Source organism: Musca domestica, unplaced genomic scaffold (genome assembly GCF_030504385.1).
Source record: "Musca domestica strain aabys unplaced genomic scaffold, Musca_domestica.polishedcontigs.V.1.1 15, whole genome shotgun sequence".
Taxonomy (NCBI): domain Eukaryota; kingdom Metazoa; phylum Arthropoda; class Insecta; order Diptera; family Muscidae; genus Musca; species Musca domestica.
Window position 1 is genome coordinate 8,389,892 of NW_026712207.1, and position 13,029 is coordinate 8,402,920.

At 41.0% G+C, this 13,029-nt stretch overlaps 1 protein-coding gene across 7 annotated transcripts in view; it reads right to left on the reverse strand.

Annotated features, from left to right (window-relative positions):
- LOC101889915 (talin-1) overlaps positions 1-13,029 on the reverse strand; it is a 100,643-nt gene that overhangs the window by 10,262 nt on the left and 77,352 nt on the right. For 5 of the 7 annotated variants that reach the window (XM_005179214.4, XM_059119629.1, XM_059119628.1 and 2 more), the window contains 4 exons: positions 8,424-13,014; positions 8,157-8,347; positions 1,891-2,007; positions 1,306-1,821 (listed from right to left, as the gene is read on the reverse strand). In XM_005179214.4, the coding sequence (XP_005179271.1) occupies positions 1,306-1,821; positions 1,891-2,007; positions 8,157-8,347; positions 8,424-13,014 (5,415 nt within the window). Of the gene's footprint in view, positions 1-1,305; positions 1,822-1,890; positions 2,008-5,462; positions 5,732-8,156; positions 8,348-8,423; positions 13,015-13,029 lie in introns of those variants that run through there. The other 2 variants (XM_059119630.1, XR_009341745.1) reach the window with 2 other exon arrangements.

The window sequence follows — 13,029 nt, forward strand, 5'->3', positions numbered from 1 at the left end:
ACATGCCACACAGCTCGCGATTCTATGGCCATTTTGAGGGAAAACTTCGGAGAACAATTCATCTCAAGAAATGGACCGGTAAGTTGGCCACCAAGTCATGCGATTTGACGCCTTTAGACTATTTTTTGTGGGGCTACGTCAAGTCTAAAGTCTACAGAAATAAGCCAGCAACTATTCCAGCTTTGGAAGACAACATTTCCGAAGAAATTCGGGCTATTCCGGCCGAAATGCTCGAAAAAGTTGCCCAAAATTGGACTTTCCGAATGGACCACCTAAGACGCAGCCGCGGTCAACATTTAAATGAAATTATCTTCAAAAAGTAAATGTCATGGACCAATCTAACGTTTCAAATAAAGAACCGATGAGATTTTGCAAATTTTATGCGTTTTTTTTAAAAAAAAGTTATCAAGCTCTTAACAAATCACTCTTTATATCTTCGTCCGATATGCCTTTTAATGTGCACCAAACGTGTAATATAAGTTCAAATGGGATGGAATTTGGCACTTACGACCAGATTGAGTCTAGAAACATGTATGTCAAATTTGGTAAGAATCGGTTCAGACATAGCTATAGCTCCCATATATATTGTTCATCATTTGTTGAATTTGTCCTGAACAGCCGTAATATTCGAGGTAATATATCAAATACAGTTCAGAAATACCATTGCCTAATTTTATCGAGATCGGTTCAGATTTGAATATAGCTCCCATATATATCTTTATCCGGTTTCAAGTTAATTGTGCACCAAATTGGTAGTACAAATTCTCACAAATTTCCCAAAAACTTTTATTTGTTATGTGAAGCACTAAAGTGGTGTAGGGTACTTTACTGGTCTTTTATTGTCAAATGTAACAATTTAAAGATTTGAGTTGGCATCTTCGAATTGATGAATTAACGAGTACTTTTGCTGGGGAAGTTTGCCTTAAACTAGGGGGGAGTTCTGATTCCTTACTATCACTATTGGATTGTAGCGATTTTAAATGTTGTTTTAATTTTTTTTTTGTTTACTTAACATATACACACACCATTATTATAAATATTAACTTTTTAAAACCATCACCAAGCATTTAAATTTAACATTAGTTTTGTTAGTTTAATTGAGGATATATGGAGGGTTTTTTTTGCACTTTTCCCAACTATTTTCCATAAATAGTGAGAAAAAATCATACCACTCCATAGCCCCAAAGCACTTAAACTTCTTACAAACTAGGGTAAAACACGAAAGCACTTTCAAGACACACACACACCCTTAAAACTAGACCAAGACCATTTTGTTAAAGAATTAAAAAAACCAAAATAACTTACCTTGACATCATCATTACGTCTGGGTCTCAATGAGGCCAATTTCTTGGCGGCTGCATCAATGGAGGCGGCGGCACCCAACAGCTCATTTTCAGCAATAACCGTGGGATCTTCGGGATCAACCCAATCACTGCCCTTAAGCAAACCAGCCATGGCCACCAAATCGGTAACACATTTCGCCACACGTCGCGACAAATGCATACGATCATCAGCCGAACAGTTGTGTAAAATACCCGTCAACAATTCACGATACGCCTCACCCACAGCAGCACCAGCTTCCAGGGTACGTTGACGTAAATCTTCAGTTTCGGCACAATTCCATGCCACTGTACGGCATACCAATAACATTTCCGAAATGGAACGTCTTCCGGTATTGGCGGCATTCATAATATCCTCTTGCAAATTGGAAGCACCAGATGCCACTGCCTTTGAGGTGGCCAGGGTGACATTCTTTGTGACACGTATCAAATCTTCAGGGCTGACACTGGCATTGCTGGTCGGTGGTGGGGAGTGCATGGACTACAGATTGAAAAAATAAATAAGTTTTATTTCAAATCAAATTAATTTTTTAAAATAAATATTACTTACCCTAATTTCCTGGGCAATGGCCTCAACAGCAGATTCCATAGCTCGCGTGCCACGCGTATGCTCATCTTCCACAGCCTTAACGGTTTTCAGCAACGAGGATACATTCAAAACCATAACCTATTTTTTTTTTTGTGTGTGTTGTATTGCAAATTTCATTGAAACACCATTAGCGGATATAGTTTCAAGTTCAAATTATTGATAGGAGAGTTGGATGGAGGGAGGGGGGTAGTAGAATTTATAGGAGCAAATAGTATGAAAACTACTACGTTCACACAAAAGAAGCTTGAACTAACTACTTTTTTGGTGTAACTTTTTTTTTGGAGGTTTTCTAAAGAACTTCGTAAAAATAATACATTTTCAGTATCGAAAAATTTCGCAGTTAAACTTCGAAGCCTATTCTAAGGGGTTTCATAAATATAAAAAATAAAATGTCATCTTCAAAAATATCAGAAAAATAATGGTTTCAAATATCGGCAAAATTTTTTTTTATCGTCAAAGGAGGAACAATAACAGCTCCATAACATGGCTTTGACCAATTTTTATATGAAACCCTTGGAATTTTTCCATGAGATGAGTTTACACGCTTATGGATATCTCGGTGTGATTGGAGGCATGTAGATTAGATCGAAGACGTAAAGAATGAAATGTTAATCACAATTTCGTCTCACAAAATGTTTACATATATATGTATATATTTATTAGTGGCATGAATAGACAGGACAATAGAATCTCTATGATATTTGGAGTAATGTGAAATGATTTGGAAAAAACTTATTTGGAATATATTTGGTTATTTGGAACAGAGGATATGAAAACGGTAATTGGGAGTATAAATGAAAATCTAACATTTATTGAAAATACTATTTATTGGAATTCAAATTTATAGCAGATCTTGTTTTCATGAAAATATTGAGATGTGCCAAGTTTGAATGGAATCGAATGTTAATTTCGTGTTTTATGAGCTTCATGGATATTCAAAATTTCGACCCTTTTTGGGGTAGGTACCAGAAGGAGTGGATCGATATATTCCACCTTCACAGCAGATCTTGTGTTAGTAGATATACTGTGATGTGTGAAATTTGAAGAGAAACGGATGCTTTTTTAGGATTTTATGATCGTTTTGGTTATTCAAAATTTTGACCTTTTGTGGGGGAAGTACCAGAAGGAGTGCTCCGATCTATACGATCTTTATAACAGATCTTGTTTTGATGGAAATATTGAGATGCACCAAGTCTGATTGGAATCAGATGTTAATTTCCCATCCCATCTTCACAGCAGATCTTGTGTTTATAGAAACACTGTGATGTGAGAAATTTGAAGATAATCGGATGCCTTTTTAAGATTTTATGATCGTTTTGGTTATTTAAAATTTCGACCCTTTGTGGGGGAGGTGCCAGAAGGAGTGGGCCGATCTCTACCATTTTCATAACAGATCTTGTGTTGATAGAAATATTGAGATGTTGCAAGTCTGAATGGAATCGGAAGCTAATTTCGTGTTTTATGAGCTTCATGAATATTCAAAATTTTGGACCCTTTGTAGGGGAGGTACCAGAAGTAGTGGACCGATTTATTCAATCTTCAAACCAGACCTTGGACTAATAAAAATATTGTGATGTGTGTAATTTGAAGCCAATTGGACTTGTGATGTAACATTTAATAAGAGTTATAAATATTCAAAAGTAGGACCCTTTGTGGGGGACGTGATAGATTGAGTTGACCGATATTGTCCATTTTCCCACTTGACCTAAAACTGATGCAAATATTGGGATTTGCAAAGTTGAAGCAAAATCGTATTAAGCTTTTTTCTTCTGTGAAGAAAAGCATATTCTTCTAAAAATTTCGAGGTACCAGAAGGAGTGGCCAGATATTGTCCATTTTCGCACCTGACCTAGAACTGATGCAAATATTAGGATTTGAAAAGTTGAACCGAAATCGGATTGTCCTTCTTAAATATTAAATTAAATATTTCCTTTGAAAATTTCGACATTTTTTGGGGGAGGAGGGAGTGGACCGATATTGCCTAACTCCGAAATCGAAGTTTGACAATAATATTACGATATTCTCTTCGAGAGTTATCATTCTCTTCACCAGCTAGACAGGCGGCCAGATGGACGGACATCGCTCGATCGACTCCAAATGTCCTGAAACGGATTTGATCCAAAGAGACAAAGAGAGGGTCTAAAACCGATGAGGCACGTTTTGGCTGTGTCAAATGATATATATCCTTTCTAGCCATACGGATGAGGGTATAACAAGGGAGATGTCACAAATATTGCCTGAATTTGAATTTAACTTGAAACCTGTTCACGAATAAATGTCAGTGGGTTCGGAGAGTTTAAATTTTCAACATTTCCTGTCGATCGATTTACATTGGGTGAACTAAGAAAAAAATGATTGCAAGGACCAGAAATGGGACTTACAAATTATTGAAATTGATTTATTGTGGAATATTCAGCGAATTTAGATCAACATAAATAGGCTGACCTCCACACTCTAGGAGTTTGGATCATTTTTTCCTTCACGATTTGAAGGCTTCATAGTTTATGCGAAATTTAGAGACATACAACAACGGCATATAGAAGATATCTACACGGTTTAAATTCTACTGACCGACCATTCGCCCTTTCTTAAGGCCTTTCCTAAGGCATTATTAATAATTTTAACTTATTTACCCTATCTCTAACTGAATTTTAAAATAACATCAGCAATATATGCATTAAATTAGTTTATTAATTCGAATTCATAAGATTTGAATTTGAATTTAACTTGAATCAGTACATGAATAAACATCAATGGGTTCGGAAAAAAATTTCAACAAACTGTCAATGTTTTCGATTTACATTGGATGAACTAAGAATAAAATGATTGCAGGGACCAAAAATGGGACATACGAATCATTGAAATTGATTTATTGCTGCATACCCAACAAATTTAGAACAACCTAAAGAGGCTGACCACCACCTCTAGGAGTTGGAATCATTTTCATCTTTACGATTTTAAGGCTTCATAGTTTATGGGAAATTTTGAGACATACAACAACAGCATATAGAAGATATCTACACGGTTTAAAGCCTGCTGACCGACATTTCGCCCTTTCTTAAGGCCCTATCTCTAACTGAATTTTAAATTAACATCAGCAAATATATACATTTAATTAATTTATTAATTCGAAATCGTTACACAAGTTATAAGGGGACAAATTTTTAAATATTTCATTTTTTTCGGGAATAAAGTTTACATTAAAAAAAAATATGCTACTTGATGGCGACGATGAAACGACTAGTCAAAAACATTTAAACAAAATACAAAAAAAAAAAAAAAAAAAAAATTATTTAAAAAAAATTATGGAAATCCGACAAGCATATTTCTAAAACCTAATTTCATAAAAATGATAAACATGGCATACATGTATACGTATATGAATGACTAATGAATTATTAAAGTTTAAACGCTTGGGCCATTGTAGCTTTGAGGAGGAACCATACATAGCCAATTCAATTCGATTTATTTTAAAATAATTTTAATATTAAATTTAGGTTTTTTTTTAATTTCGATCAACTCTTAAGCCAGCCAAGTCAGGCGTTTTCGTTCGTTCTAAAGATGATGGCTGAAAGACGCACACACATATGTATATGGATGGATAAAAAAAAGAACAGAAACGCGCGGGCACACACACACATATATATGAAGAAAAATGAATGGAGTAGAGAAGATTGTGTATGTAATGTAGAGGAGGCGACAACGGCAGCGCTCAAAGAATATCCTTTTTGTCTGATGATTTGTTGCTGACTTATGTGGTTAGTTTCGAGATAGCGGCAGTATTGCACAATTCTTTAAGCATCTATTTTTTGTGTTTTTTTCGGTTGAAATGAGAATAATGAAAACAAAACAAAACAAAAAAAAGAACAAAAACAAAATTTGTTTAATCATCACATCATTTTTTTCTTTTTGGTACAAATTTTGAATAAATCAAAAACAAGTTTCTGTGCAAGATTGAAGTAGTATTTGAGAAAAAAAAAAACATAAGCAGCAGCGCACCAGCAGCAAGTAGCAGAATATATATAAAAAAATGTGGGTGTTTTTTTTTTTTTATTTTCGTGGATGTGTGGAAAGAAGAAACACATAGCCTTTGTTTTTTAAAAAATAAGAGGAATAGCATTATCCTTTTAGCCTTAGTAAAACACAGATGTTTGGCCACAACAACACTATGGAGTTAGATGATGATAACCACATAACCTCAAATTACACCTAACCTAAAAATCTTTGAAAAAATGCAGCAAAGTTTTTTTAGTTACTTAAAGATATTGAATAATGACATGGACAAACATACATACATACAACATGATTGATCGTGCAATGATTTTTTGCAAGAGAAATGCAGAGAACACAGTACAACATAAAACAGGAAATATGGCAGATGATTCCTTTTTTATACCCTCCACCTGAAGTATGGAGGATGTATTAAGTTTGTCATTCCGTTTGTAGCACTTCGGAATATACATTTTAGACCTCACAAAGAATATATATATTTTCTGGATCAGCATAAAATTCTATGTCGATTTAGCGATGTCCGACCGTCTGTCCGCCTATGGAAATCATTCTAGCTTCCGAACGTAATGAAATAGGTTGATAACATTTTACTCAAAAGTATATAATATCTGCAGGACTTTTCGTATTGAAAATGGGCCATGTAGGTCCAGGTTTTGGTGTGGGCTCCATATAACGGTACCTCCCGATATTCGGTATTTGGTGATTTCAGCGACATTATTAACCGGAATTGTTTCCAATATAGTATTTGAAGTTCATAATGGATACTAGAGCCTATGACAAAAAATTGTCTGTGCAGGTCCACGCCTTCGTATAGCCCCCATATAACAGTACCTCCCAATATTCGTAATTTTAATGATTTTAGCGACATTATCCACTGGAATTATTTCAAATTTGGTATTTGAAGTTCGTAATTGATACTACAGCCTAAGACAGAAAATTGTCTGTGCAGGTCCACGTCTTCGTATAGCCCCCATATATATAGCCTCGCGATATTCGGTATTTTGATGATTTTAGCGACAGTAATAACCGAAATAATTTCAAATTTGGTATTTGAAGTTCGTAATGGATACTACAGCCTATGACAAAAAATTGTCTGTGCAGGTCCATGCCTTCGTATAGCCCCCATATAATGGTACCTCCCTAAATTCGGTATTTTGATGATTTTAGCGACATTATTCACCCGAATTGTTTCAAATTTGGTATTTGAAGTTTGTAATGGATACTACAGCCTATGACAGAAAATTGTCCGTGCAGGTCTACGTCCTCGTATAGCCCCCAAATATATAGCCTCCCCATATTCGGTATTTTGATGATTTTATCGACATTATTCACCGGAATTGTTTCAAATTTGGTATTTGAAGTTCCTAATGGATACTACAGCCCATGACAGAAAATTGTCTGCGCAGGTCCAGGTTTTAAACAGAATTTTAACGGATTTTATTTTTTTTTTTGAAAATTGCCAAATTCGTTCCAAATGGTGGAGGGTAGTCAAAATTCGGCCCGGCCGAACTTACAGCTTTTTTACTTGTTTGGTTTTTTGTTGTTGTTGTACTGTGTGCGAATGATAGCTGTTGGTTTTTACAAATCGAGAATGAGCGATGGATGAGTGGTCATAGTTTGGAAATTACACATTTGGCACATATAGGGATCGATTACGGCCTCAAAAAAGAGCTTTTAGCAATACAATACTGAAACAAGGGGAGAAGGGAACAAAGAGTAAGTGCAGTAAACCGTTTGGAAAAAATCCTTGCCATTAGAGAAAATTCGTAAAAAAAAGTCTTAAGGATATTGTTCACAACAACACGGTGCTAAACAGGGATAATTTGAGATGACAACTGAGAGCATAGCTCATTCCAAGGACATAACCTCAAAACTTTTGCGCAGGTCCAACTGAAATCGTTCACAATTATAGGTTACAACCCACAAATTTTGAGAAAGCAACCCAGGATATGTTCCATGTCTCAGACATAACCTCAAATTCGAATCTAATAGCACCGTGTTATTTTTTTTTATAAAAAAGTGTCTTAAAAAAGTTCACGACATTTAAAGCGTTACACTTAAGTAGTTTGTTAAGCTTGTTTTGTAGTTTTGCTAGGTTTGGTTTAAGAAGAAGAAGAAGGGAAAGTACTTTGCATCCCTTTTCTACAGACAGTGAGAGATTAGGAAAAAGACAGAGAAAGAGGAAAATAGGAAATATGGAAAAATCCTTAACTTACCCGAGCGCTTTCTTTCAGATCTTGCATAGAAGGATCGGTAACAGGTTTTCCCGAGGCCAACTTGGTGGCATTGATAAGATCACCCAAGGCCGAGGCCACATCTTTGACGGCATTGATGACCATGACCTGGGAATCGGGTTGGGAAGAGCCCAGGGAGCAGGCACCCAATTTAACAGCCTCCGCCAATTGCACTAGAAAAAAAAAAAAAACAAATCAAAATTAAATTTCCTCTCCCAAACTCCTCCCGCAATTCTTCCCCCAACCTACCAATTGTGGTCACAGCATTCTGGGCAGCATTGGCCAATTGATCCTGGGTTCCAGCCGCTCCGGTAACCAACACCTTGGTATCCTCCACCAAAGCCTTGGCAGTTTGCAGAATATGCTCACGATGATCAGCAAAACTGCTATCACGATCGGAATGCAGGGTGCCAGCAGTGGCAAACATAATTGTCGTATCCAAATCACCAATAATACCCGAAATGGTATGGGCAGCATTAATGCATGCCTGGGTGCCGCGAGAGCCCGCCTGTAAGGCAGCCAGGATTTGTGCCACCTTTTCGCACACCTCACGGGCATTGCGTGAAATTTCCGCTTGATGAGCCGTATCGTCGGGACGTGCTCCCGTGGCACTTGTCTTAATCATTGAACCCACCGAGCGGCCCAAATCAATAACCGTGTTGCGGATACGCATAGCCACATCGGGTGAGGTGGTGGTGGCCGAAGCTCCCACCGAATCCTGGGTCAGTTGGGTATATTGTTTGGCCATTTCCATGGCCAATTGAGGCATTGCCTGGGGTTCAATAGCAGATTTGGCATTGGTTTCATTGGCCAAGCGGGCAATTTCCTTGGCTGTTTGTACCATGCGTGTTTGATAGTCCACAAAGGAGTCGGAGTAGGATGCATTCAACAATGATTGCCGTTTATCGGTCAGACGGGTTATGGCACGATTCACCTGTTCAATCAGTCCTGTCACCACACCAGTTTCAGCATTGATTTTCTCCACAGTTTGTGTCAATTCCTGGGTAGCTTCTCGTGTATTTTCAATGGCCTCATCCAATTTGGGATGGGCATGTGTTGCCCTGGGATTACCGGCCGATTCCTTGGCAGCCTGCACCAATTGTTGGGCACTTTCCACCACAGATTTGGTTTGATTAATCAGGCTCATTTGTTGATTGGTATGGACAATGTGGGTACAGGCTCCAATGGAGCCATTCACCATGGGAACCACATAACGGGAAATTTCACCCACAGCATGACCCAATTGTTCGGCATTGTTCTTGCCAGCCAGTCGTATGGGTTCCAATTTATCTAATAATTCAGCAGCAGAGTTGAGGGTCTGACCCGAAAATCCATGCAAATTGTTATCACGCCTCTGCGACAGTCCCTGGGCATTGACAGCCATGGCACAGCTGTCCAATTCTCGCATACAAGTACCCAAGGTTTGCAAGACCTGATCACATTGGGCCTGCCCGGGAGCCTTTTCACGTATGTTGTCCACCAAACGTTTGACGGATTCCGATACTGGGGTTGAGGCATTGGAAAGTTTTTGCCATACCGGAGGATCATCAGGTGAGAGAGCCAGCGACTTGGCAGCCTGTACCATTTCAATGACCCCATCAATAACACCACGACCGGCATTCAAGACAGGATCTTGGGCCTTTCTACCCTCAGCCGAGATTTTAGCTGGTATGGAAATGAAGTCAGGACTAGAGGCATATTGGCGTACAGCTTTAACAGATTCCAGCAGGGGTTCAACCAAACGAGCACCCGATGATGGTTGAGAGGGATTATCCTCAATGGCCTTGATTTCTTGGACCAAATTGGAAGTGGCTGTGGCCACCTGTTTGGCCAAGACAATGAACTCATTCTTAGCCGTTGGATTGTTGGTGTTCATGCTGGCCTGGCGACAAATCGAACACAAGTAGCTGGTGTGCTTGGCAATGACAGTCAAGGCGGCAATCTTCTCTGGTTTCGAAGACTGGGGACTGCTGACGTCGTCACAGCGTTGGCGTATACCCTGATAGGCCCAGGTCAATTGGGCTTGATCAATGATGCCAGGACGGCCAGCTGTACTGCTGGGATGGGATACACCAATTAAATAGGCAGCTTGGGCCGAAGACTCGATTAGACCTCGGATCGACTCGGAAACATTGTTCACCGACTTGGCAAACTCAGCATGATTGGATTGCTTGGCGTTGTTGATCATTTCGGAGAAAGCATAGCCCAAATTACGAGACTTGGCTGTGGCAGCCTCTACACAATCGAAATAGCCTTGATCGTTGACCGGTTCATGGGGATAGTCCAGCATAACGCGCAAGGCCTCAATGTTACGGGTGGCATTGTCACATTCCTTTTGACCCGGAGCCGATTGGATGCTGGCATCAACCAATTTGTTAATGCTTTCGGTGACACTACGTGCGGCGGCATGCAACAAATTCTTGGCATTAGGTTGTCCTGGATCACCAGCAATGGACTTGGCAGTGGACAAGAGAGAACATGATTGGGTGGACACATTACGCAAACAGTCAATCATTTCAGAGCGCACAACTTCTTCGGGATTTTGTCCTGCCATTTCCATGGAAACGGAAAGCAAATCACGATAATTGGCGGCAAAGTTGTTGCTGGTCTCAGCCAATTTGGCGGGGCTGTCATAGGCCTGGACAATTTGGCCACCGGCATTACTCAAACTTTCCGAAACCTGTTTCAATTCATTCTGCAGGGTGTTGTAGCTACGAGTCGAGGGAGGAAATTCACTCATCGACAGAATTTCACTCAATTCGCTGACATTGCGCAAGGCCTGATCTACTTCGCGTTGACCGGGAATGCATTCCACGGTTTTGGACAGGGCTTCGGTTACATCACGACCAGCCTGGGTGAGGGCAGTGGGATCTCCCATATTTTGCAGGGTCTTTTGGGCCTCTTCAATAAGGCGGGCCGAGCTGAGTACTACCTCATCGGCGCAATCAATTACAGCGGCATTATTGGTAGTGGCGGCCACACCATGGACACTCTTGGTGAAATCACCCAAAGCCAAGGCGGTATCACGACCCGCAATACCGGCATACATACGTTGTCCCTGCAAAACCGAGGATATCAATCGGCTCAAGGCAATGCCAACATTCTTGGTGGACACACGCAATTGCTGGGCGGTATTTTCCACATTCTCACCGGGCAGAGGTCTCAGGGAGCCCGATTGGGCGGCATTACGGGTATCATCGAGGACATTGTGTAAATTGCGCACAGCCTCCAAGGCAGATTGCAATTCCTGGCCACCACAGGCTTCTCGAGCTCTTTGGGCAGCAGAATTCAATTCCGAAACGGTTTGACCCAAATACAAGGCACTCTTAGACAACTGGGTGGCAGCGGGTATGTCGGTGACAGTGGGCTGCAAGGCACGGGCAGAACGTGACACCTGAATGGCCGGTTCAATGAATTGTTCAGCGGCCTCAATCAAATTGAATTGGGCATTGTAATCATCGGGACTGCTGCGGGTGGTCTTAACAGCGGTGACCAAACGTGGTATGGTGTCGGCGGCACGTTTGCAATCCTGCAACAACGACTCCTTGGTTTGATGATCATCACTGTGTTGTACGGCATTCTGGGCTGCCGATATACATTGGGTGGCAGCGGAGGCGGCTTGTTTAGAACAGTATTCCAGACGACGAATGAGGTTGCGTTTTATGGCCGGAGTATTGGCGGTGGAGGTGGTAATTTCACGCAACTCTTCGGCGGCCTTGCGTAGGGCATTTTGATTTTCCGTGTCATGAGGATGGCTGGAACAGAGACGGGCAGCCTCCACAAGTTTTGCCGTGGCATCAGCCAATTGTTTGGCAGCCGAAAGCAGACGTCTTTGGACATCGGCATCTTGCTGCTGATCGGCCTCACCCTTAATACTTTGAATCAACTGGGCCGTGGCCTGACCCAGTGTCTTGGCATGACGTACCATTTCCTGGGGATCATGGGAGGAAACCAAAATATCGGTGCTAATGATGACATTTTCAACCGGACTCATTTCTTGGCTAGAACGATTGGCATATTCCCTGGAACTCAGCTTGACATGTTCCAACATATCCGAAAGACTCTTGGAGACATCACGGGCGGCGGCAAGCAAGTCATTCTTCAGTTGAGGATCATTGGTGGCCTCATTGCACACCTCGCAAAGACTGTTCACAGCACGGGCCACATTGCGAGCGGCACCCTCCAATTGTTCACGACAGGCGGCATTGTGGAGAGTGGGAGCCACCACCTTGGCACATGCCACCAATTGACTGGTGGCCAAGGCACATTGGCTGGCAGCTCCAATGACACGATTACGTGATTCCACATCATCACAGCTGGCGGCAATGGATTTGGCCCGCAACACCAAGGCGGCAGTGGTATTGGCAACAGCCTTGGCCAAAGACAGTAGCATATCCTGCAAATCTTTGTTTTCGGGTACATCTTCCTCGGCAATGGTGCTGAGAACATAGGTTGTGGCATCACCAACACGACTGGCAGCATTGATGAGATTTTGTGGTGGTTCTTTGCTTTCCGGTTCGGCTGCCTTCAGCAATTCGCTGAATACCGAGCATAGATTGCGGGCAGCTTCCAAGAGACGATCGCCGCTGCTGTCATCTTCCATCAAGGCGGCAATGAGACGAACTTCCTTCGTTACCTGGGGTATGGTCTGGGCAATTTGTGATACCGAAGCTGAGATGGCTTCCGTATCAACTTCATCCGGCTGGGTGGCGGTAATGATTTGGGCCGTAGCGGCACTCATTGTTGCCACATGACTAGTAACAGCTTGTTTCGAGGTGTCCAAGGTATTTTCACGCCATTCAATGGAACGCATATCATTGCCCAGCTCTTGAATGGGAGCCTATATAGATGGGAG